The sequence below is a fragment of the Ascidiella aspersa genome, chromosome 7 (genome assembly GCF_963924565.1).
Source record: "Ascidiella aspersa chromosome 7, kaAscAspe10.2, whole genome shotgun sequence".
Lineage (NCBI taxonomy): Eukaryota > Metazoa > Chordata > Ascidiacea > Phlebobranchia > Ascidiidae > Ascidiella > Ascidiella aspersa.
In genome coordinates, this window is record NC_139453.1 from 13,230,680 (window position 1) to 13,257,503 (window position 26,824).

The following is a 26,824-nucleotide window of genomic DNA, read 5'->3' on the forward strand; positions in this document are numbered from 1 at the left end:
ACTTTTACCATATAAACTCTCGATTTTTTTTTGCCTTTCCATCGAACGTTTGTTTATGTTTTACTACATTTATACCTGTTTTAAGCAAATATTTTCCACCAAAACGCACCGTGCACATACACGGCATGGTCGGCATGTTGTACTGCATGAAATCATATACTCTAGATTAGCATTTTTTGTCAATTTAAAGTATGCCAATATAATGAGCAATATTGTGTGCTTCAAACGTAATAGTTTGGCAACTTGAAACAAATACATGCAAGTTTCTGTGCTTGCCGCTATGCACGCCATAGATAACTTCAGTTATATATTTTTACAGGATTTCGCTTCAGAACAGCAGGTTAAAGACTTTGTGGCTTGCATGGTTGCATGTTGTTCACGTGGCTACTGTGTGTTTCTAATCGTGTGTGGTGTTGCGCTGCGTCTGTTTGATCGACGCATCAGCTAATGAACATTAAACGCTTCAACTTCTGGTTATGAAACAACTTTGTGTTGGTATTTTTAAAAAATGTTATGATCCTCTCCCCCAAAAAAATCCTGGATCCGCCCTTCTATGTCCAATTGGGCTACTTTTTATTTGTGTCAATTTTCTTTATGAAGCAAAGACTATACTATAAATGGGTTATCACAGTAATTAACTTAGCATAAGGGCCCGTTCAACCACTGGTTCGGGTACTATCGGGTACAAAGAACTTTGATCCCACTTTCAAAAATTGAAATATCCGCTTGCCCACGGCACATATCTTTCCACAAGTGTTTATTTCAATTTGGAAAATAGTTTTGATCAGTCGTAGATATTTGGTTTGTTACAATTTTCAGAGATTATAAAATCAACATGCTGTGTGTAAGGGCTTTTTGTCGTGCTGTAGCAAAGCTATAAATATGTATATGCCACAAATTCTTGGCTTAACACAATTAACATGTGGTGCTGCGTTGGTTCATGGGCCATAAAAAGTGCTTCTACGCTGAGTCATCTGTAAATCGACATTTCTGAGTGTTCCACAGTTCGTGGCACAACCGGGGAGCAACAAATTCAATTTAGTGCCTCGAGCTACTTTTGTGCTGTGCCATTGGCTTCAAGCCAAACCAGATGTCTACCAGTGAAGTGTAGTTCATCTTTGCCAGTATCAGTATGTTAAATAAAGTTCAATTCAGCGCACTATATAAATTTTAGAAGTGAAGTACGGAGTAACAGTTGTTTTAAAACAGATTTAAACAAGGGTTTAAAATGGACTTCAATAGTTGTGTTTTATAAATGTAGGTCACTCTCAGTGTCGTACAATAGGATTAAAGAAAATAATCTTATTTATGTTCCTTCCTAAAACCAAAGAATTCAAAACTTCTTAAATCGTTCTATTTACCCCTAAAATCTGCATTCTTGTAAATTGGGCGGCACACTTAAAAGTCTATGATTTACAAGTTCAGCTTATATAATTTGGGTCGATAGGTACTTGCAGCATTGTCTTGCAGCATGGTCTTTGTTTATTAGTTGATTAATTGAAGGAATTAGAGAACGTCTTTGAAAATATTTCAATTTTGTTGGACAGTGATAAAATAATATAGTGTTAAAATGAAACGATTTAGTTTTATACAGCCCATACATCTCTATCTGCAGACAAATGACCTACTGCGAGAAATGACTTAAAGCAAATACCGTTATGTCCGATTTTATAAATACCGGTATAGCCTTACGGGTTTGACCAAGTTACCATGGTCAGTCATGTGTGTGTATGTCATACAAACGCGGCAACTAACCTAAATATTACAGTTAAGAAGACCAACACTAACCGCGTATATAATACAGAAGGAGCGGATCTCGGATAAGTTTTCCCGGCACAAAATAATGCCATAGTATTAAATTATAGTTTACAGTATTTTTCAATGCTACAATGGTCAAGTTATTTTAACTTTTACGTAAACTTTTTACCAACTAAAATAAAAGCCCCTGGGCCAAAACACGTTGCACTGCTTTGTCTTAGATTGACAACCATTTAGCTTTTTGAAAACTGTTTGGCCAAATGGGAAGTGGTTTACTGTGGTTATCGCTAAACGTACGAATACAGCAAGGAAAAATAAATTTGCTGAAAACAATTTACATCCAACCACTAGTTTAAATGACCCTTTTATCTGATTTTTAACGCCGGAGTGCTGATTCGGGATAAAATTACTTATTTGTATATTTGTTGATGAACCAATGATAACCTTTACTATATAGTAGAGTATGGAAGCCATATTGGATCTGTTTTCTGTAACAACGTGGTGCACGCTAATCGCGTGTGCCTTGGCGGCTTTGTACCTTTGGTGGAAAAGGCCCCACTCTAATTTTCCACCCGGTGCCAGAGGACTACCCTTCCTTGGCGTTCTTCCTTACTGCAGCGACTTACCCCACGAAGACTTCAAGAAATGGAGCATGGAAAAGTACGGCCCTATCATGTCTGTTCGATTGGGATCAAAAGACATTGTGGTGCTCAACACATACGATGCGATATATGAGGTATATTTTCGCCTAGCTATAGTAGTGTTTAGGAGGACATTTTAACTGGTCGCATACATTTACTAACAGCACGTTTTATTATTTTAAGGAGATTATAGCTCGCCTTGTTAACAAGCAAATATTAAATTTTACAGCTGCACAAAAAATATGTTAGCCTTACCTAAATTATATACTTGATCTCCGTATTTCATACAAAATCCGTCTGAAATGAAGACCAAATACATACCATGCATTTTCGTTTCGTGATGATGTATACCCAACAACGTGTACAATTCATGTTTAACTGCAGGCATTTGTCAAGCAGTCGAGCGAGTTTTCCGGAAGGCCGAATCTACACGTGTACACGCAAAAGACACAGGATTTGGGAGTTATGTTTGTCGACTACAGTGATACCTTTAAAAGGCAGCGACAGTTCGGAATGCAAATTCTCAAAAAGTAAGAACATGTGGTTGATTATATATCTCCGCGTGTCTTATGTACATTGATTCATTTCGTGACACAGATTTTATATGCCTGATATTACTCGCTCAAACACGTTAGCTTAATAAAGTCTCTGGTATTGGTTGAGTTCGTTCATTACTGTTTTGAATAAAGATGCTTATTTTGAATTACCACACTTCTAAACACAAAAATATTTACTAAAAATGTTGCGTAGTTGGTTGGTAGGATGCTTCATACTAACGCTATATTTATTAGGGATTCGGAAAACCGTGGAAAATGTTAATGATTTATCGCTCAATGTAAAACTAAAAATGTTCAAAATTTTAAATTTAGCGTACTAAAAATGGTAATTAAAACTTCAACGATTGCAGTGGTGGCTTGGAGAAAGCAAAAATGGAAAAGATTTTGCTGAGCGAATCATCGATACTTATCGAAGTGCTTCGAAAGAAAGGGAGCTCCCCATTTATTTTAAATGTTGGTGAAATGTCAACTGATATCGGAAAAACTAACACCAATGTATTATGTTATTTTTTCAATGATCTAAGAAGAAAATAAGGCCAAGCATTTGCGTATATTTTTTTATATGTACCTATTTTGTAACCAGTAATCTTAATAAAAAAATTATTTATATTAATGCGTAAAGCTCAACACAATTTCTCAGACTTTGGGGTTAACAACTTTTTGGTTTTAGATGTGACGTAAAAGTGATACCATCACATTTGGTTACTTGTTTACAGCCTGTGATATCTCTTTCGACTTCCAACATTGCATCTTTGGTGATTTTGGGAAAACGGATCGACGAAACAAATCCTCAATTTAAACGATTGTTTAAACTCTTGTATAATGTGTAGGTGCTTTTACTAAGGACTTTCAAACAGTAGCTATTGTCAAAGATAAATTGTAAACCGTTCATAAGGTTAGTTGTGAAGAATGTAACTAATTTCCTAAGGATCATATTATAAATGAAAAAATAAAAACAGGTAAGAGATTTAATGCATATAAATCCATACAAATAACAATAAATAGCAATGGGTTAGTCCAACCAATCTTCTGCTTAAACTCACTGTACTTTTATATTTTAGTAGAATCACTATGGTTTACATTTATTTCTACTAAGCACTCATATAGTAGTTATAAATAACCCAAACATTTTGTTAAGATTTTATGAACCAAAAATGGCGTACAAAACAATGCTTCTTATTCTGTTCTGGAATCTTCGACATATTCCTTCTTTCAAGAAGGCTAACCAGCTTGTCAGTAATTATATTAGTGAAATGACGGGTAATTTTCGTTTCTATTATTTGCTTTTTACGCCGCTGTCCTAAATGTGCCTGTTATATATATATACGTTAAAAAAAGTTTTATTTACAAGTTTTTCTGCCGACACAAAACTTACATCGAAAAATCAACCTTCTTGGTTGATCTGTTCGTAAGAATTTGCATTTTTTTTTCGGCTATTATATATTTCGTTAGTGCGAGTTGCTATAGGTTTTATATCTATTCTATATAGGCTTTTCGAAATCCATCCTATAGAGCAGGGTATATTTTATTTTGCGTATACTTGGGTTGCATTCTTAATTGTTTTGACTTAGGCCTACGCTTTGTACAGAGCTATTCCAAAAGTTTATCGACGAACGGAGGCGGGACTTTGATCCGGAAAACGCAACCGACTTCTTAGGAGCTTATATCAAGGAACAACTTAATGGAGCGCTGGATCGAGATCCCTCTTTTTCAGTAGGTTACTTTTATTGTTTTTGCCCTATTACCAAAAAACGAACAGGCGGAATAAACAAATGATGGTATGTTGGGCGCCTTGCAAAACACCCTATAACAACATCTGTTGGCTGCGAAACGCACAGTCAGGTAATCATTTAGAAAATAGTTATCACACTTTCTCTAAATCAATGATCTTTCGAGGATACAGAAAAATGTCCAGATGCATTCCTTTGTTTAATTTTTCGTTTTGTTGATTATATTTTCTATACATATTATATGTTATCGAAACTTGTGCATTTTTCCAACTTCTAGGCACCATGTTCAAGTTAAGCTAAATTTACCTAAATATGCGTAATTATCCAGGTTAAAACATATACAAACGGATGGTCACAACAACACTAAAATTGCTACAGAAAAATACCTCACTTACATTTTACATCACTTTAACAGCACTGTTTCCAATTTACAAAAAAACAATTACATATATTGTGAGAGTATACAAATCGTTTTTCAAAAATTGAAAAGCTCTACGATTCAACTGCATATTCAGGACGACCAATTGAAAGTGTATGCCCGAGATCTTTTCGTGGCCAGCACCGAGACATCTTCCACCAACCTCTGCTGGTGCCTAATCTTGCTCCTAAATCATCAGCAATATTACCAACCTATAGTTGACGAGATACTAGGCTTGTTGGGTGAGAGTGACGTTAAGTTAAGATTCAAACAATTTTGGTTTGTTAACGATGTGCTGTGTTTGGTTTGTTAAACGAACGAATTAAATTCCCACGGCACAGATGACATATATTTTTGGCTGCATAGTTTTTTCGAAGATACCGAAGCGTATTTTGTAAAATATTATGTAGGCCCAAATTACTTGCACAACATTTGATGGCACTGATGCTGACAAGCGATTAACAAATAACCGATTCCAGCAGCAAAAATATGTAAGTGTAGTAGAATATTAGCTAATATTTTTGCTACGATAAAACATATTTACTTATTCAAATTTAATTGCCCATGGATCCTGACAAGTAAAATGTTTACATGCAAATACTATAAAGTTGTGTGAATAAACTATTTGATCGTTGCGTTGATTTTTTTCAAAGGATCCGGAGTAAAGTTTACCCTTTCGATGAAGGATGACTTGCCGCTGACATCCGCGTTTCTACAAGAGGTGCTGAGATTCCGTATTCCGGCGCCTATCTCTCATCACAAAACCAACTCCAACGTCAAATTGATGGGCTACGACATACCCGAGGGAACTCAGGTTTCCAACTATTGTTTTGCTTTGCGATAACGGTCTTAGATATATATTTATTGAAGGCAGCACAAATACTAACTTTAAGCGATTACCTTTAATGATCATTATATACTGTAAATAGAGTAAACGATTACTACAATGGTAGAAATGTAAAACAGCAACAATAGCAACGACAAAATTACTGCAAAAAAGTAGTAAAACTTTTTATACTTTATAAATGTAAACCTTGATCACCCTTATAAACCATGTGCAAAAAGTATTATCAAACACAAAACACAAAATCATTGAAATAAGATATAAATTGTTGAAATAACATTCATATCATTTGGATCGGGTGGAGGACGACCGAGTTAGGGCGAGGGTTGGTTAGCTATTAGGTTTGTTGTTAGACAAATATTGTTTAATGTTATTCCGAAGGGTTTAATTTGTATTTCGGGGGCTTGTATTTGTCCACGCTCTATAGGCCTCGTTACGTTTTTAGCTGCACTAAAATCCGATGGGTATTTTAATGGAATTTGTATTTTTAGTGTTTTAACAAGACGGTATTAGTTTGAAATAAGACTTATTGCAACTTACATTCGTCTATTTAGGCCCTATTTCAAATAATGCTTTATTCGCTTTTCTATAGCCAATTTAGAATGTTACAAAACTGGTGTTTAAACGTCTTTAGGTCGAAGATCATTTCTTAACGAGAGCAAATTTCAACGGTACCCTGTATTTGTGTATCCGATTGAATATCGCATTTTTAACCCGCATTGTTACTTTCCCTATCAAGGTAACTTGTAGAATAGTTACCTATATACTTATGACCTACAAATCATCCGAACCAAAATTTATTTGAATAAAAATAATCCTGAACGCTGGGTGAAAAATCCATCTTAGAGCCAAAATAGATAGAACCTTGTAAGTTTAGTGAGATTGAAAATAAAGTTCGTTTTACTCACGTGTTTTTATGCTTCGCACTTCTGTTTACAATTGAGCTAAATCACTATTATTGCTCAATTAATTAAACGCACGTAGAATAAAGTGACAAAATCCAGCCATATCATTATATACTATTATCTACCATCAGAGTCGCACCTGACTACTGCTCGGCTTAATGACCAGCAATGATGAATGACTTTGACCTTACCTAAATCCATACAAAGTGAAATGGTAGTGCGTGTTGTTTCTTTTGTTTGCACACTCGAAAAAGGGCAGAAAAAGTATTGCAGCCTACGGAAATACACCGTAGTATAAAACGGTTAAGTGTTTATCTTATCATCGCTTTTTCTTCTGACGTCTCAATCGTATTGAGATTTGCCATGGATAGTAATATTGAGTTATACCTCAACCTGATAAAATGTCAATTTCCATAACTGGCAGGGACATTTGCGTTACTAAATCTTCTCAAGAGAGGATACTGTGCTTTATTTGCGTTAATTGTCGTTCGACTTGTGCATGAGCTACATTAAGTTTGTTTAGTTGTGTTTCATATAGGTGTACTTTTTGCAATCTCTTTTATATCGTACAATTAGTAAACGCGTTTGCTTCGTTTTCCATAAGTCTGTATCTTTTTTGTCGCAAGATCGCCTAATTGTTGAGCAACAGCCCGTTGATACAATGCGCCAATTTCGTTCTACTTACATGTGAGATGATCCTGGTGTGACTTTTATTCAATGCTTGCCTCTAATCGCAACTGTTTGCATTAATTGTATAGTCTGTGGTACCTGAATGCGAAACAAATTATTTTGCGTAACAAACTTACGTCGGTAATAAACGATTATTGCCCTTTCCCCGAACATTCTTGACGTAACACAAACAATGCTTTAATTTAGCGTATTTTAGCCTTGGTTGGATCAGCTGCTGTAAATAAAAGGGGCATCACCAAAAACGACGTAGATGGATACTTCGATGACTTGTTAAAAAAACTATCCAACATTTTGCACAAAAAAACACAAAGAACAAAACAAGTCGCGTAATAGATATAAATATATATTCCAAATATCAATATATATACATAATATATATTAAATCGTTTACACGTGCACTCGTGGACTAAATATATAACGCTGCGTCATCACTGGCCTTTCTGTCATCGGCGCTGTGGACAACGGTTCTGACTCAGTGCCTCGAGCAACGAACGTTCATGCATGAAAGGCTACTCGCGTAAAGCCGAGCAAACGGTCAGTTGTTAGTGTGAAGTTAGTGTCAGTCGCAGTGTATTTAGTTGTTTACGAAACGGATGGTACCAGAACGCATTGCTAAAATGAACACAAGCAAGACTTGCAGAAAAAATCGCATTGCTACATTCTTGAACAAGGTTTATAAATTGTACTTGTTAAATTTGGCAGCACGGTAGCGTATGCCTTCAAAACATAAAATGAGATTTATTTACAAACCTAGTGGGCCAGATAAAAGAAAGGTACTGTTTGAATACGACTAAACTGTATAAAAGTTTATTAAATATTGTGGATTCAACTAACTTCCCAATTGTTTGTTTTATAACAATTCAACTTATAACTTATCAGGTTAACAGCTACAAACTGTGCAACATCGGCATGGTAAATGTCTCACTAATGTAGGAACCATTCTTGGGTAACTAGAAAATGTGCGATTTTATTCAGCAAATGTTAAGAAAGAAATAAGCAGCATGGTTTAGCTCAAAGCCCTGTAGACTTTACATCGTGACAAAGCACTACGTAAGAAACGTTGTGCCGTGACAATTTATAATGCAGCACTTCCTGTGTGACAACGTTGTAATGGTTCATATGGTGCGATAGCGTATGTCGTATACACCGACCGCAGCGGTCATAAATAAAAACATTGTTGCAAACAAAACTTTCAGCACTGGCGTCCGAATATTGAAGTGGATTAACAAGAATTTTCTCTTAACAAAATACGCCATAATTTTAGGTCATTTAACAATAGTTCAAAATTTGCACAAAGACAAGTGGTATTTATTTGCGCACTCAAAAATTTCTTGGCGTTTTTCTCATGTTGTCCTCGATTCCGTGAACGTTATCTAACAAAACTAAGATTTCCTTTATGCCAGAATGCGTTTAAATTGCTTTATTTTGTGTTGGAGAATGTTGTGTTTTGGAAATGTTTGATGTGATTATTACATGTGATCACATGCAATAGAAACGGCTTGTTATGATGACCACTCCAATAAGCACAGTGATGGTATAGATTTGCGCAAATGTAGTAGTGCTATACAATTTTTCTTTATATTTGCCAACCTATCAGAGCCGGTAGTATGTTAGCCATTGTTTATCTGTTTTCTGTAACAACGTGGTGCACGCTAACTGCATGTGCCTTGGCGGCTTTTTACCTCTGGTGGAAAAGGCCCCACCACAATTTCCCACCCGGTGCCAGAGGAATACCCTTCCTTGGCGTTCTTCCTTACTGCAGCGATTTTCCCCACGAAGACTTCAATAAATGGAGCATGGAAAAGTACGGTCCTATCATGTCCGTTCGATTGGGATCAAAAGACGTTGTGGTACTCAACACATATGATGCCATTTATGAGGTAGATAATTGCCCCAGTATAGGTAACGAAGTGCTTGGAATTGTTTTTATCACTCTCGTGTATCTATTATAGTTTACTTGTTTGTGGTTTTGGCGGTAGACTACAGCTTGCACCCTAGCCAATGTTGCAAGACACCTTGCTGTTTAACAATTTGTAACGTTTAAGTTTATCACGCATTAGTAAGACAAATGAGCTAAGGCTACCATACTATATGTTCTTCTTTTATACATGCTTATATTTTACTTAAATAGTTGGGTCTTCCTATTGGTAACAGCACTGTATTAGTATTGCATACCATATAAGTGTCGCACCTTTTCAATATAATAAAAGTGGAAATGCGACGCAATATATAAATCATAATTTGATGTACTTTTAGGCAAAACGACTGTTTGCCTAAAATATACACCCATTTTTAAGTTGTGTGATCACCACACCTGTCATTTACACAAATCATTTAAAACATCCAGGCGTTCGTCAAACAATCCAGCGAGCTCACTGGAAGGCCAAATTTGGCTGTCTACACGCAGGTTTCACACGATTTGGGGATCATGTTTGTCGACGACAGTGATGTATACAGGAAGCAGCGTCAGTTCGGAATGCAAATCCTCAAAAAGTGAGAACATGTGTTTTATTTAACATTTAGTTTCCGGCAATTCATGTGTACCTATAAAGCTTGTTGATTATGTTTCACTCCATGAAACCGTATTTTAGTTAGTAAAATTATGTTTATTATTAATGTACATCTTTCGCAAAATTGTTCCAAAATATATTTTTGAACTGGTATGAAATGTTTTTTTGATTTTATTTTATATCGATCTTCTAATGGTAAAATGCTGATCGTTGCAAATGACCATTAAAATGTTGCATCAAGTGTATCTCATTAAATTTATTGAAACAATTGCAGGGGTGGTTTGGAAAAAAACAAAATGGAAAATATTTTGCTGAGCGAATCATCCCTGCTCATCGAGGCCCTTCGTAAGAAGGGGAGTTCCCCTTTCACTATTAATGTTAGTAAAATATACTTTGTAACAAATAATCAAACATTAGTTTTATGTAATTGAGATAGTTTCTATTCTAATTATTTTGAGCCTACAACGTTTTGACAAACTACACAACCTTCTTAAGGACATGAATTGTACGCAATAGCGTTTAGTGTAACCAATCCTGATGAGCATAAGAAGACGACCGTAATAACCACTAAAACTTTGAAGAACCATAATTACAAAGTAACTATTTTAAATAAAAATGGGATTGGAAAAAAACAGTTTATGTAAACGTCTAGTTATGGAGATAATGTATTTTGGTAGATTTACTAGAAAATATTGGTCTATATTTCTACTAGTTACGTTTGAAAAATGTATTTTTTCTGTACTTATGTCCCTTTGGTTGAAATAATTTTCTTTTTTTAGGTTTGTCATAAACCACCTATAAACATTTTTTATCCGCAGCCTGTTATTTCTTTATCTACCTCGAACGTCGCATCTCTTGTGATTTTGGGAAAGCGGGTCGACGAATCAAATCCTCAATTTAAACGTTTGTTCACAGTTCTGAATAGAGTGTAAGTGCTTGCTTTACGGAATACGTAGGCTTCCTAAAATATAACCTGTAAAATGCATTAAAATACTTCTTCAAAAGGAGAAATTTTTTTTGAAATATAATTTGAAAGACAATACAGCTAATCAACATGTATACTTGAACATACATTGGAGTAAAAACTAATGCATAGTCAAGAAAATAATCGAATTGTACACATTTGTACCTCACTGCAATTCCATAACAAAAACAATCTAACATAAGGTATATTTTACTCTTTTTGTTTAAACCTAACGAAAAATGTGTGTTAGATTTTATGAGCCGAAAATGGCCTACAAAACAATGCTTCTTATTCTCTTTTGGAATCTACGTTATATTCCTCCATTTAAGAAGGCCAATCAGCTTGTCAAATCCTATCTTGGTGAACTTTCGGGTAACTTCATTTTACGTATTATATTTATTAACCTGTTTACAAGCTATGCAACAACCTTGTCGCCTTGGAAACTTTAGTAAAACGAAACGTATTCCTCCTAGTAATAACAAAAACTTATAGTCTGCGGATTTTGTAAATACTTCGTCAAATGAACAGTGAACACTGAACCTGCTTGTTTATATTTAATGCACTTTAAAAAATCTCACATAGGACATGTTTATTTTTTATGTTTGTCTTCGATATGGTTATTCATTAAAATCTTAGCAAATGTGAATATGATTACTTTTTTGATATACCGACATGTACGTATAGTTTATCCCAGGGAGAGATTGTCAAGTGTGCGGCGAAACTATTTGTATTTTTGGAAAGGTTATTTGTATTACCAATAGGCAGAGACTTAAATACGCCTTACATATTACGAATTATTCATATTGAGACATACATATAGTTTGTCGTGTGTTAAAGGGCGATTGTAAAAATGACTCTATTGTTGTTCTGTTAAAAGTGTACCGCGAAATATTTAAGATATTTTTAGTGTGCCGCGAGCCAAAAAGTTTGGGAGCCATTGGCTTATCCGATAGCATGCCAACATACATTAAGCACCAACATTTATTCTTTTGTACTGTGCAACAGATTTGTTTCAGGAGTTTGTTGACGAACGAAAGGAGAATTTCGACCCGGAAAATGCAACCGACTTTTTGGGAGCTTATATTAAGGAACAGCTCAACAGAACGCAGGAACAAGAAACCTCTTTCTCCGTAGGTTGACTTCTGTATTTTACTAATTTTGTTATTTCAAAACAAGCAAAGGGAACAATCAGATACCTGTGTTAATTAAATACCTGTGGTGATCAAATACCTGTGGTGATCAAATACCTGTGTTGATCCAATTCACGTGGTTATCCAATTCCTGTGGTGATCAAATACCTGTGGTGATCCAATACCTTAGGTGATCAAATATCTGTGGTAATTAAGTACCTGTGATGCAGTACTAGTTGCGATACTAGTCGTCGTTTTCATGATTGATGCGCCATATTTAGAATAGGTTTTTGGTGAGAGACGGTTTTCAGGGGTCTCTGGCGAATTACCCCGTTTGGACAGCTCTTATAGTGACATCTTAAATAAATGAATTGTTGTCGTTTGCTTTCGTTTTTATAAAGGTTTTCCCCAATTTTTTTTCGAGTTTTCGGAAAACGGGCAAACTTATTTTTCACGACAAACAACTTTAAATCGCAAAAGAAAGCTAAAAAGACATTTCAAAGTTGTGCACAACTATATCCAAAACTTTTTGGCAACATTTCTGAAATGTGCGGTTAAACCGTAGCTAAACATTAAAAATAACTAGTTGTTCACTGCATTTTTAGGACGACCAACTGAAGGTGTACACCCGAGATCTTTTCGTGGCCAGCACAGAAACATCTTCCACTAATCTCTGCTGGTGCCTAATCTTGCTCCTAAACCATCCACAATATTACCACCCTATAGTTAAAGAGATCCTTGATGTTTTGAGTAAGTGGAGCTTTAACTTAAGTGTATTTGCATTAACTTTGGTTTGAGTTTATTTTGTGTTTAGTTTATTTTAAGCGAAACACCAGCCACCAAATACATTTCGGTTCAATAAGCTTGCATAACTATTTTTTTCTCTGTTTCGCATAATAATGATTTGATTCAACAGGATGGATCAAATTTAAAGTACAAACAAACAATAACAATTCTGGCTTTCCAGTAAAAAACAAAAATGTGGTACAAGAGTAACTTAAATTATTTCAAATAACCCATCGTATGATCCTAAAATGCGAAATATTTTATACATGCCTGACAACAATTTAGAGTTTAGACCGAAGTTCGAAAATAAAGATAATGGTTCGTGTAAAAGGTTAAACCTTGTCTCACATTTTTAAAAAGAACCAGGAGAAAAGTTTTCACTTTCGATGAAGGAAGACTTGCCACTTACCTCCGCGTTTCTACAAGAGGTTCTAAGGTTTCGTATACCTGCTCCCATGTCTCACCACAAAGCCGCCTCCAACATAAAACTGCTTGGCTACGACATACCCAAGGGAACACAGGTGTGGCAATATCCTTCTATTTATCACGTCCTTGAGCGAAAAAAACAGAAAAACTTTTTATTTTTTTAAATGGTTAAACCTATCTTGCTCTCCCCGGCCTCACATAATATTGTTGTACATTTCCACACCAAGGTAACTGCAAACTTTTACGGCGCCTGTATGGATCCCGATCTGTGGCCAAAACCTGAAGTGTTTAACCCCCACCGGCACATCGACGAACAAGGCAGGTTCGTGTTTTCACCTAAAGTAATGGTCTTCTCCGCCGGATTTCGCTTTTGCATGGGCGAGCGCTTGGCTAGAGCCGAAGTCCTTTTTCTATTCGTGGAGATCATCAGGAACTTCCACATCGAGTCGGTGAATGGAGCGCCATCTATGGTTCCTGGCAGTAGCAATATCGTTCTTCCGCCTAGAGAGTTTCAGGTTGTGCTTACTGAGCGCAAATAGGGCGACAGTTATCCTCTTCTGGTCGACCGCCTATTTTGAATACTTGTTATGTAAACAACAGAAAAGATGTAGACCCAAAACGTTACCTTGTGTCTGTACCTACTACTTGTGAACCTGTTATGCTGCGCGACTTCTTGCTGAAGCAATACTTTTACTCGTTTGAAACGTTATAAGTTTTTCTTCTAGAACTCGGGTATATCTTATTTAACTCTATTTGAATTACGGCACTATTATTATCCCTCAACGCGATATGGAATATGTGGGACGAGTGGATCCTACGGACCAGTGACTCAGGAGTTTTTTCCTCTTTCCATTTTAAATTAATGTTTTGAAATTTCGGATGTTGTATCGAGATGCAACGCCATCTTTGTTTACAAGTTTTCAAACAAGACGGAAATCTGTGTAAGTTTGAGATAATAAAACAATTTTTAAGGCAAAAAAGTAAAACTTTCACATCTAGAATTTGTATTTTGTACTAGAGCAAAGTGCATACGGAATGTTGTTTAACAGTAAAAATTATACTTCCATTTTAGTTAGGTGATGGCAAATAGTAAACCTAAAAAGCTAGTCAAGTTTTAATTCAGGCCATGCTAAGTGCAAATGGCCGCCATAGGGACCAATGGTTCACAACCCGGTGGGGACAAGTGGATCAGTTATTCAGCAATGTTGTTCGCCTACCGAGTAAACAAATCACAGAGATAATTTACTTACCATCTTCTACGGCAGCTCTAAAATTAGAAGTTGGTGGTAGCCTTGCGATGAGGTCAATTTTGTCTATAAAATGGGCCATAGTAATTTCCTAATTTTCTTTTGGTTTGCTAGAAATATATATTGAACTGGAAAACCATGTTAATAGTCCTAAAAATATATTAGCAAATAATGCAGGCGAAAGTTGAATTTGTATTAGACGATGCTTGAGTTATTTTTCTTCAATAAGATGTTGTGAACAAATGGTCCCCAACCCTTGAACCAATGGTCCCCATGGGTGTGGACCAATGTTTCACAAGAGTAGTATTTTTGGTCATGCAAAATAAACAACTTTTCTCTCCTTAAATGTTGTGCTATGTTGAAGGATAGATTAACGTTGATTGAGGCAAACAAAACCTGCGCATGCATAAACGTAAAAAGTGACTCACTGGTCCCACATCTCCCCACCTTTTCAAACGTCATCTCAGATACTTAGTCGCGCTTCAACCTCAAGAAACGGGGGTATTATTGTATGTTGGGCTTGAAAGTGCGTTTTTGTTTTGTGATTGTGATACCAACTGCGCTTTAAGGTTGCAATGTCTAGTTGCCAGCTGTTTTTAAGACGTTCGCTTAATTAACCCTTAAGCTTATCCAGTTTATATATTTATTCGGGTCCCTATGATTGCTCAGCAGCTAACCACATTTACCCGTGAAATATATTTAGTCAGTTAAATCTAACGGCTGTTAGAACTAAATATTGTTTGCTTTGATCGCAACAATTTACTTGCATGTCTGTGAAAGTTCACATTCTTTCAAATTTGTGAACTGCATATAAATATCTTTTCAACCCTTGAACTTGTCTTGGAGGTTTGATTTAAATCTGGCTGTTAAAATGAAATTAAGTAGCCTTTTCCATGAGTTGATTTGTGTGAGATCGCTATTTGGAGGTGTTAGTTATTAGGTCGTCTAAGTTGGTCGTAATACGTTAGCTTCGCATTAACAAAAGCTTTGCGTATACTCGCTATTTATGAATAAACAGTGCTGATATCTGCGCAGACCTTCGTGCCTAATGAGCTTTCCGTATATAAAAGATCATTATCCTTGCTAAAATTCTTTCTTACCATTTACTGAAAAAGGCTTGCTAATCAAGTAAACGGTCTCCATAATGCAATCTGGCAAGTCTTCAATTTCGTATCACCTGCTATAAACGTAGTTTCCTTGTATGTTTGAGTTGTCAATAAATTTAAACGTATATTATCCATGGCTTATTATCCACTTCTGAAATATTACTGTTTAAAGTTTAAATAATTTTTCAGCTGTCTACACAAAAGAAAGATGGTTATATATAACAACATTCATCTAAACATAAGTCAATATAAGAAACTCAAATATCGCTTGCTGCGCGAAATCAATGCGTCTAGGCTTACCTATAGTGAGTTAACACCTTACTACTAAATTTATTGAACGTCAATATTGCAAAACATTATAGGCTGTTTCCAACTATATTTTTTAAACAAAAGTTTGCCGTACTTTAAAATAGAATTTGCGATTATAAATCCGTTTAAAACCACCGCGTCACGAAACATTATCTGGACATATCGATTTCGTTGCTCCGAGATCAGCAGGAAAATAAAATTCTGCAGCGTTCTATTCCATTACGGTTCTGCGATCAAACTTGTAGGTTTTCAATTATTCATCTTGCGTTGGATTCAGGTGAAATTCTGCCGTGCTCAGACACACGGATGACTCACGTAGCAGACGTTCTGGTTCCCAGGTCAGATTTTTTACATTTTTGAATTTGAAGTAGGTCTTTCGAAATTAACCTTAAAATGCGAATGGTATCGAATGTGTTTGCAAAATTATAAATGTCGTCGGTTTAAATTACTTCATATCAAAGGCAGGATATTGCAGAAATTATAAAGGGATTTAGAAATTCCGATTCCGATAGGTGATATTTATTAAGCTAGGAATAAACGCTTTTACTTTTTCAGTCAGTTACTTTGTTCCTAAAATTGCTATAGCCGCGTTAAAAAATTAATTTTGGACCGCTATGGTTATGTGGATTAACGTCATTTAAATCCGCTCAATGAATAGCAAACAACTAAACTACGGCGAACTGCCTACTCCATTTTCGGATATTAGTGTTAAACAGGCTTAAAGCGTAATAAAATCACCAAGTTATAGTTTAGAGCAGGTGTATGGAATAAGACAAAGTGTGAAATCCGCTGTAAATTAACCTCAGCTTCGCAAAACGAAAACTTGTCGTATAATTAAGAAATAAAAATAAAATGATCTTACAATTTATTTGATATTTTATTACATCAGTTACACAACTACTCGCCAGCAAAACTAGACGCTATCATGCGCATCGGCTTAACACTGTTGCTTATAGTCTTTTGCTTATATTTGCTGGCTGAAGTATGCCAGGCTGGCAAAAACAAAAATGATCCGAAGGGGACTAGCAAGAAAAGCAGCGGAAAAAGCAAAAGTAATAAAATAAACAGGGCGGGTCCGTCGAGCGGTTGGGACAAACGCAAGAAAATGAAAAAGAAGACAAAGAAACGTGGCAGCTTCAAGACAAAGCAAGTTTTACCTTGACACTAACTTCAGTTGCTAGTTTTCTGTTTTGCCTATTTGTTTAGGCTTAACATGCTTTTCAACAATATAGAGTATGCTGTGTATGTTTTCCGATGTCACGTATACAGTACAGACTGTAAACAAGTTTAGACTAATGTTGTCCGATATTTTGTTTATTATTCCGATCGATAACCATTCAAGACCAACGTAATTGGTCTACTGTACTATATACTTGGCATGTGTTAATGGCAGTCAAATACTGTCAAAGACCCCAACCTACACTCCGACGCATGTCCTTAACGTATTTTTAAATCAGTTGGAGTTTTGCATAGTTTTATAATTTAACCGTTTATTTGTTCAAGGCTTGCACTGACAAGTACGGTCGTCTTGGCTGGTGTTCTTTATACGACGAGGCCGCGATTCCGCACTCACAGAACAACGCCCGAACTTGCGTCGGATTATTTGTAAGTAGCAGCTAAAATTAAATCTCCTCGGCATCCAGATCGAAAAGGCATTTCTTCGTCGTTACGTCCACTTTCGTTTATGCTAAACTGCCTGGAAATAAGTTCTTAGTTGTTATACTGTAAGCGCTACCATGTTGCACAACTAAACAATGAAACAATAATCTACTATAAACGCTTTCATTATTAAAAATTCTAACAAACTAGAAAAACCTTAAATTTTCAGTACAACTACAAATGTTATAAGGGACAGGTGCAAATTTGTTAAATTTTACCAAATATATTCTGCGCAAAACATACATAGAACATTTGTATTTAGATCAGGGCGTTGATTATTTCTTAACGGTTTGTAGGCCCAAATAGCACATTTCAATAAAATTTGCAATTCAAATACGTGCTTAGTCTGGGTTTGTTTCCTTTTCTTAGTCATATCAACTTAAATAATTCAAAAACCCACATAGCAAGGAGCAAAGTATATCAATTATTTATGGGCGTTTGGTCGAAACCCTTTAGAAGGTGCGTGCGATTTCTTATCGATGCTTTCAGGTATTACCAGTCACGTGACCTCGATCCACGTTTTAACGTCAACGGCAACCGACTTCACACAGCCTTTATTTTGCCTTTGAACAACGACACAATGTACGATTGCTTGATCGTATCCCAACACACCAGTAAGTGCCTGATGAATTGTTTTTGATTCAGTTAAGTATACATTACCTTTCCTACTACATTTTTTAATTTTCTCTTATTTTACTATTAAACTGATAAAAGGGTATGATTAAAAAAAAACTACTGAAGTGGAACAAACTTGTTTTCGTTAAAGGCATAATCCAATACTCATATCTGTCCACATATTGTGTGTTTTTGCCAGTGTTGTAAACAAGTCGTTTTTAAATGACTTTAGTCCCAGTCAAGTAATTTGAAAAATACCTTAAGTCCAAGTCAAGTCTTTTGCAAAAATTACAAGTCAAGTCCAAGTCCCAATTAATCGGTTACCCAAGTCAAGTTCCAGTCAAGTCATTATGCAAGCCAGTCAATTTCAAGTGTTAAACCATTAAAATTTGTAAACTCCGCCGATAATGCGCAACAGTTTAACTAAAAAATAACACAAACCCAATACACAACAATAAAATTGTTTAATGTGCAAAACTTAAGATACATTTTAATAAAAATCTCTTTATTTAACTTAAGTCCAAGTCGAGTCATTTTCCAAAAGACTTAAGTCAAATCAAGCCATTACAGTGACTTAAGTGCAGTTAATTCTATTCACTGATTTAAGTCATTACAACACTGTTTTTTGCTGCTCCTTTGACCTACGGAGATGCGATACATAATTACGGACTAATGCGAACTTTTTTTTTAATATTAGGGATATAATATTAGGGTAATAAGGATTGTGCTAGAGCCAACAAAGCAGGTTGAATTAGCTGTTCGTCACACCTTTTCGACTAATACGCCAACAGCTTTGGAAAAGTAATTCAGATTAGCTACAGCGGAATTGTGCCCAAACCGATAAACCCACACAGCGCCTTGATTTCACACGAAAACTAATTAAAACTATTATCGGGATAAAAACTCTTTAAAACCAATCAGGACACAGCATTACCATATTCGTGTTTTGTTTTGAAACAAAATCTACATTTGGGTTGCCCATTTGTATACCTTTTGAGACACCGACCTATATATTCATTTTGCATTTTGTAGTGGTTTTACTTTGCTATAAATAGCTTTCTTGTTACAGAGAAAAGTGACTGCCCAAACGCCTTCAGGAGCCATATCACCAATACAACCAAGTTTCGTTTTCCAAACGAGTTTAATGCCACCAATTTGCTTCAGCCACGCAGTTACAAAGAGATCGCCCTGTGTTGTGGTGCTATGTCTCTGCTACCATCCATTGGAAATGTGCTGCTTTTACTGACAGTGACAGTACGCTATATTCTCCTTTAATAAAGGGTGTGTGTGTGTAAAGCTAAGGGTTCAATGATTTTGTAGTAAGGTTATACGCACAATGTTGAAAAAAATTCTCATTTTTGTCGCTCCAAATCGACAACAAATTATACTGTACCAAAATGTGGGGCAATTTGTTTTGTTTTTTGCAGATAAAACTGATCATTAGGCTTGCTTATAAACCTTAGTCACGATAACGCTTATCTAAAGCGTTGTTGAAGTGTTAGAGCTCGTGTCCTGTGTAAGTGATATAAGCATGCTTGTTGGAAAACTTAATGAGTAAAGTATGAAGATATTTCCTCGCCCGTACATGTGAAAGACGAAAATGACTTCAAATGGGAGCAAATATTTTTAAATATTTTTCTGAAAAGTCTAAAGACTATTTAAAAGCATGCTTGTTATCTGATAATTGCGGGAGTACATAGTGGTGAGTGTATACTTGTATGTTGTGCAACTGTGTGACAAAATGGCAACTTTGCACAACAAGATGTTTTATTAAACAAACAGGAAATTTATTCTATTAAAAAGATTTCGTATGACGCTTCATAATATTTTTTCGGTAAAAGTATTACGCTTATTGGTTTTCCAATTATACAATTTTGTATCCGTATGTAAAGCAGTGATTCCCACCCTTTTCGTGTTTGCTTTCACGTGAACTTAAAATAATTGCGACTCGTACCTCTTCCTTCGAGAAAAATCTAATTCCAATCTAATATCTACTATTTCATGTACAAAACATACTGAATATAGAATCCGGCGGAGATCGTTTTCTGGTTTATGTCATTTGAAAGCGATGGCAAGCAAATCAAACACTGCGGGAGAAGCTCACTTTTTTGTTGATTTTAAGCCACATATTAGATATTCCAGGTCGTACTTTCGCTTCGACGTGCTCCAAAGATAAAACAGCTCATTTGTAATTGACTCAGTTTCTAGCAGGGTTGCGGAAACGGTCAAAAACAACTCAAGTCCGAATCCCGAAGTTAAATCCGGCAAAATGAATGAATTCGAGTGCGACCTTGGTCAAATTTGCCGATTCTGATTAGTCCGGTTCCATCCCCGACTCTATAACCTGTATTCCGTCCACGTAACTAAAAGACGGTGTATACAGTATGTAGGAATCCACTCATAATCGTGTCTTACATATTACTCAGCCACATAAAGCGTTTCGAAAACATTCCACCATATAGATCTAGATTTCGTATTGCGCATGCGCACGTCGGACCCGGGAATCGCGAGTTAAGAATTCTTACGTAGCCTTACTATGACTGCAGGGTAATAAACTGACTCCATCGAGTTTTAATATAAGTCTGATTTCGAAGCCCTGCCTTTGACTGCAGTACGCCTCAAATCCTTAACTGACAAGAAGAGATGTAGACGTATTAGCATCTCCGTTAATAATATTTTTATGACATAATAATATTCAACTAATTATTGTTCGCAAAAGTTGCTGTCCAACCGGGGTTACCAGATCGGTCATTTTACGACCACAAATTAAAAATTTGACATTTTTAGAATGCAATGCAATTCGTTTTTTTTTTTGTTTGGCCGTTTGCTCTTTTTAGCGTTTATAGAAAAATTAGCAAGATATGCACTTTTAGTAATAATATTAATAAAATAGTAGTCATTTTTGTAAATATTACTGTTTTAATAAAGTAAATATTACAATTTATTAATATTTTTTGCCTAAAGTGTGTGCGCTGTGTTGCTAAAACGAATACAGGGAATGTGAAAACAATTCGTAGCTCTTACGTAAATATGAGATGCAGCTGTGTGTGTCTGCTAGATAGATGAGGTTTGTGCGTTGTTTGATCTTAGTAGTGGCATCACTTCCGAAAATATTACATTCTGAAAACTTAGCGTACGTGTTCCGCCGAGTTCCGCAAAGGCACTAAATAAATATATACGCCATTGCTATCAGATCGGAAAATTTGGCCTGTTGCACTATATAACGCAGCCCAACTCTCCAAATTAACTATAATACAGCCACGTAATTTTAAACGTTGATCAATGTCTTCGTAGCGCAATAAATATAAAGTTTCCATCTGTCAAGGATTGAATAAGCAATATGTTCTTATAATACCCGAAATCCATAAGCAGTATTTTAGTTTTAAATTCATATTTTACCTGTATTTAAGAAAGTCTGACCTTTTTAAGTTTTTGCAACTGGCCGTCGTAACCCTCTGATTAACTTAGTTTTACACTTTAAATAGATCAGTTGAGTGCAACAAGGGACCTAGCGGATAAAATAATAAAGAAACAAGGATTTTGAGATCACATTGATGGTCCAATTCAATCTATAGACTATGACCACAAATTACGGAAAGGTGCTCGCGTGCTGCGAACGACTGGTTGGGAAAAAGTGTAAAGTATATCCGTGATTTAAACTATGTGCCTATAATCTAAACTCAAAACTGGGGTCCTAGTAATTTTTGTGGCAACGGTCACTGTGATTAAAGCAAATTCGTAGCTAAGTTATGCAAAACGAAATACAAAGATTAAGTGGACGATACACTTAAAACAAATCAGGCTTCAACCACTTTAGGCTGTAACGTAAAACGAAATTTATCCGTTTTTTTACGTTTTTGTAAGAAATGGCTAGTACTGTGATGCACCATTGCAATTCAGCTCTAACGGGAGCCCAGTAACAAAAATAGGAATGTGGAATCGCTCTATCAAAGCGTAGAAAAGAACCCGGGCCTTATAACGCAAGAGTTTTTATACAAGAGTATTTTTAACTTGCCGCGGCGAATTCCCCTTCAAGAGAAACCGCAGGAAACTCCCAACGCTGACAAAAAGCAGTCGCGACGGGGCCTGCTACGGTTAACCTGTCACCCCGAATAGGCGCACTATATATATTGACCTGCTAAGTTACCAGCACTATATGTTAGATGTTACCGTAACGATGACTGGATAACCGATGCACACTGCCATGTCGCTGTTGAAGACATGCAAAATGCGCAAAGCGAATGCTTCTTTATTTTCTTGTTTCACAATTCTGATATTGGTGGCCCACGTAGAAGCAAATCGCCAAGGTAAGATAATTATAATTAAACGTTTTACGAGACTTTATTTGATTGTAAAAAGCTTTACGAGACACAGGCACATAGTGGTCTTAGACTTAAAACACTTAGCCAGGTTTTTATTTCGGAGGATTTAAAAGCTTTAAAAGTACCGAAAGGTAGTTTTGTTTGTGTATTTTAAGGTATTAAGCTGAAACACTTCTATTTGAATAAGAAACTGACGATGCCTTATAGGGGTAATATATATTTCTGAAAGATTTTAGGAAATGATTTTATGTTTTATCTGTTTTAATAAATAAACAGTTTTAAGATCTTTTAAGGTATTACAAGCAAATTTCGGTGCACAGGAGTATCTCGGAACAACAACTTTTCTTAAATAGCAAGGCATTGATGAATCTCTAACAATTACTATTTGTTTAGAGAAATTAACTGTCGAGATTGAGTCAAACCCAAATCATATTCTTGGAAACATTTTCTCAACAATAGAAGTGTAAGTAACAAAATTGTAAAAATGTTCACACAGATTGTTTGTTCTTTTTCAAAAACTATAATTTTCGTTGTATTTTATGGTAATAACTTGCCATAGCATTTTTTTTTTTAATTTTCTTAAAAATAATATAGATTTTATGTGGCATATGAGCCATATTAAACACGTTACTATCAGAACAGTAAGTCATTCATACTTAAAAAAAAAGACTTCCAAATATCGCCGTATTCCAACAAATGTAAACCAACAACCTAAATCAAAACAGAAGCGTTCAATTGATTTGCCTTGGTTTGGTTTCAGTTGTTTAAATAGTTAACGTACGGTCCTCAAATATAATCTTTAACAAACCAGTGCCACTGCAACTGCTTTAGTCACTTGGGGTTTTGCGTTACGTTTAAGCATCGGGTAACAATTTCTTTTAAGCTGTTTTTCAATTCGTTCGAGTTTTAATTGGAGAATCGGAACACCGTATAATGCCTTAAAACTGACAATTTAACGTCGTTAAGAAATTGAAGCAAACTTAAAAGGCCTGAACGTACTACATACTTTTGTCTAACGTAAATTTACAAAACTAGTTTTTAAAAACAAAAAATATTTGATCGATTAGGTTGAACACGCAGTTTGAAATTTTGCTGTGTTCCTGTGCATTTCGTCAAATATGGCGAAAAGTGTGGCTGGGACGCCCAACGTGGGCTGCCTAATGTAATCATACAAGTTGAATAAATTGATAAGACCACCATTACAAGTTTTCTAACACAATTTACGCAATAATATTGCGCGTGCAGAATTTGTATCACAAGTAATATCGCAGTCTGTGTTGAAAAGCTAATCAAATGTACTGTACTTTACGAAGAAAAATTAAATTAAAAAACAATAGAATATACTACAAATTTACTAAAAATAGAAAATATTGTGTTGCATGATTTTGTGTCTTATCAAAATGATTTATTTGTTTGATACGATTTCAATATTTAAAAAAAAGGAAATACAAAAAAGAAGCCAGTGAGATCATTGGAGATTCAACATTTTCATTTGGTGAGTGTATCTCACAAAGGGTAATATTTTAATGATTGCATCAACATAATAATCTAACCTGAGATCACATTTACCTTGCAGAGTTGAGTATTTGCTATACGAGAGTATCCAATGAAATGCAAAACCAACAAAACATCATTTTGAAAGGTAATAAAATCAAATTCATGTTCAAAACAAGATGCGCAAATAAAAAAATCGCAATTTATACATTTCAGGTCAAATTACTTGTCCAACCACAAAAACTTGCAACAGTAAAATTGACAATGTGCTAGAAATGGCAACACCATGTCCAAGTTCGACGACCCTAAAACCAACAACAACAGCCACCACAGATTTAACTACTTCACCAGATCCAACAACCACCGCAGAATCTACTACGTCATCAGATACAACAACCATAACACGATCTACTACGTCACCAGATCCAACAACCAACATAGGTTCTAGTATGTCACCAGATCCAACAACCATAAGAGGATCTACTGCGTCACCAGATCCATCAACCATAACAAGCTCTACAACGTCATCAGATCCAACAACCTTAACAGGATCTACTACGTCATCAGTTCCAACAAGCATAACAGCTTCCACTACGTCATCAGATCCAACAACCATGACAGGTTCTACTACGTCACCAGATCCAACAACCACTACAGGTTCTTCTACGTCACCAAATCCAACAACCACCATAGTTTCTGCTACGTCATCAGATCCAACAACCATAACAGGAGCTACTACGTCATCAAATCCACCAAACATAACAGGGTCTACTACGTCACCAAATCCGACAACCACAATCGGTTCGAGTACGTCATCAGATCCAACAACCTTAACAGGATCTACTACGTCACCAAATCCAACAACCACTACAGGTTCTACTACGTCATTAGATCCAACAACCATAACAGCATCTACTACGTCATCAGATCGACCAACCATAACAGGATCTAATACGTCATCAGATCCAACAACCATAAAAAGAACTACTACGTCACCAGATCCAAGAACCATAGCAAGTTCTACTACGTCACCAGAACCTACAACCATAACACGGTCTACCACGTCACCAGATCCAACAACCAACACAGGTTCTTCTACGTCATCAGATTCAACAACCACCATAGGTTCTTCTACGTCATCAGATTCAACAACCATGACAGGATCTACTATGTCACCAGATCCAATAACCATAACAGGTTCTCCTACGTCAACAGATCCAACAACCACCATAGGTTCTTCTACGTCATCAGATTCAACAACCATGAAAGAATCTACTACGTCACCAGATCCGACAACCACAATAGGTTCGAGTACGTCATCAGATCCAACAACCACCATAGATTCTACTATGTCATCCGATTCAACAACCATGAAAGGATCTACTACGTCATCAGATCCAACAACTATGACAGGTTCTTCTACGTCACCAGATCCAATAACCAAAACAGGTTCTACTACGTCATCAGATCCAACAACTTTAACAGGATCTACTACGTCACCAAATCCAACAACCACCATAGGTTCTACTACGTCATCAGATACAACAACCACGATAGGTTCAACTACGTCATCAGATCCAATAACCACAACAGGATCTGCTTCGTCATCAGATCCAACAACCACCATAGGTTCTAGTACGTCATCAGATCTAACAACCATAACAGGATCTACTACGTCATCAGATATAACAACCATAACAGGTTCTTCTACGTTACCAGATCCAACAAAGACCATAGGTTCTAGTACGTCATCAAATCCAACAACCATAACAAGATCTACTACGTCATCAGATATAACAACCACTACAGGTTCTTCTACGTCACCAGATCCAACAACCACTAAAGGATCTACTACGTCACCAGATCCAACAAACAACATAGGTTCTAGTACGTCATCAGATCCAACAGCAACTACAGGTTCTTCTACGTCAACAAATCCAACAACCACTAAAGGATCTACTACGTCACCAGATCCAACAACCACCATAGGTTCTAGTACATCATCAGATCCAACGACCATGACAAGATCTTCTACGTCACCAGATCCAATAACCATAACAGGTTCTTCAACGTCACCAGATCCAACAACCAGCATAGGTACTTCTACGTCACCAAATCCAACAACCACTAAAGGATCTACTACGTCACCAGATCCAACAACCACCATAGGTTCTAGTACGTCATCAGATCCAACAACCATGACAGGATCAACTACGTCACCAGATCCAATAACCATAAGAGGATCTACTGCGTCACCAGATCCATCAACCATAACAAGCTCTACAACGTCATCAGATCCAACAACCTTAACAGGATCTACTACGTCATCAGTTCCAACAAGCATAACAGCTTCCACTACGTCATCAGATCCAACAACCATGACAGGTTCTACTACGTCACCAGATCCAACAACCACTACAGGTTCTTCTACGTCACCAAATCCAACAACCACCATAGTTTCTGCTACGTCATCAGATCCAACAACCATAACAGGAGCTACTACGTCATCAAATCCACCAAACATAACAGGGTCTACTACGTCACCAAATCCGACAACCACAATCGGTTCGAGTACGTCATCAGATCCAACAACCTTAACAGGATCTACTACGTCACCAAATCCAACAACCACTACAGGTTCTACTACGTCATTAGATCCAACAACCATAACAGCATCTACTACGTCATCAGATCGACCAACCATAACAGGATC

General features: G+C 36.2%; 2 protein-coding genes across 2 annotated transcripts; both read left to right on the top strand.

Moving 5' to 3' along the window:
• Window positions 1–2,221: 2,221 nt before the first annotated feature.
• Window positions 2,222–13,898, top strand: LOC146137918 (cytochrome P450 2U1-like). The gene is made up of 16 exons (XM_083394473.1): window positions 2,222–2,494; window positions 2,784–2,929; window positions 3,307–3,413; window positions 4,545–4,669; window positions 5,202–5,346; window positions 5,758–5,918; window positions 8,423–8,472; window positions 9,270–9,423; window positions 9,891–10,036; window positions 10,328–10,430; window positions 10,872–10,981; window positions 11,268–11,389; window positions 12,023–12,147; window positions 12,753–12,897; window positions 13,294–13,454; window positions 13,587–13,898. Exons 1-16 carry the CDS (start codon window positions 2,222–2,224, stop codon window positions 13,896–13,898), a joined length of 2,385 nt encoding a protein of 794 aa, XP_083250599.1.
• A 3,202-nt stretch (window positions 13,899–17,100) lies between these two features.
• LOC146137919 (uncharacterized) lies at window positions 17,101–19,853 on the top strand. The gene is made up of 4 exons (XM_083394230.1): window positions 17,101–17,167; window positions 17,525–17,626; window positions 18,170–18,294; window positions 19,365–19,853. The coding sequence occupies exons 1-4, from the start codon at window positions 17,127–17,129 to the stop codon at window positions 19,568–19,570; spliced, it is 474 nt and encodes a 157-aa protein (XP_083250356.1). The 5' UTR covers window positions 17,101–17,126; the 3' UTR covers window positions 19,571–19,853.
• The last annotated feature ends 6,971 nt before the right edge of the window (window positions 19,854–26,824 follow it).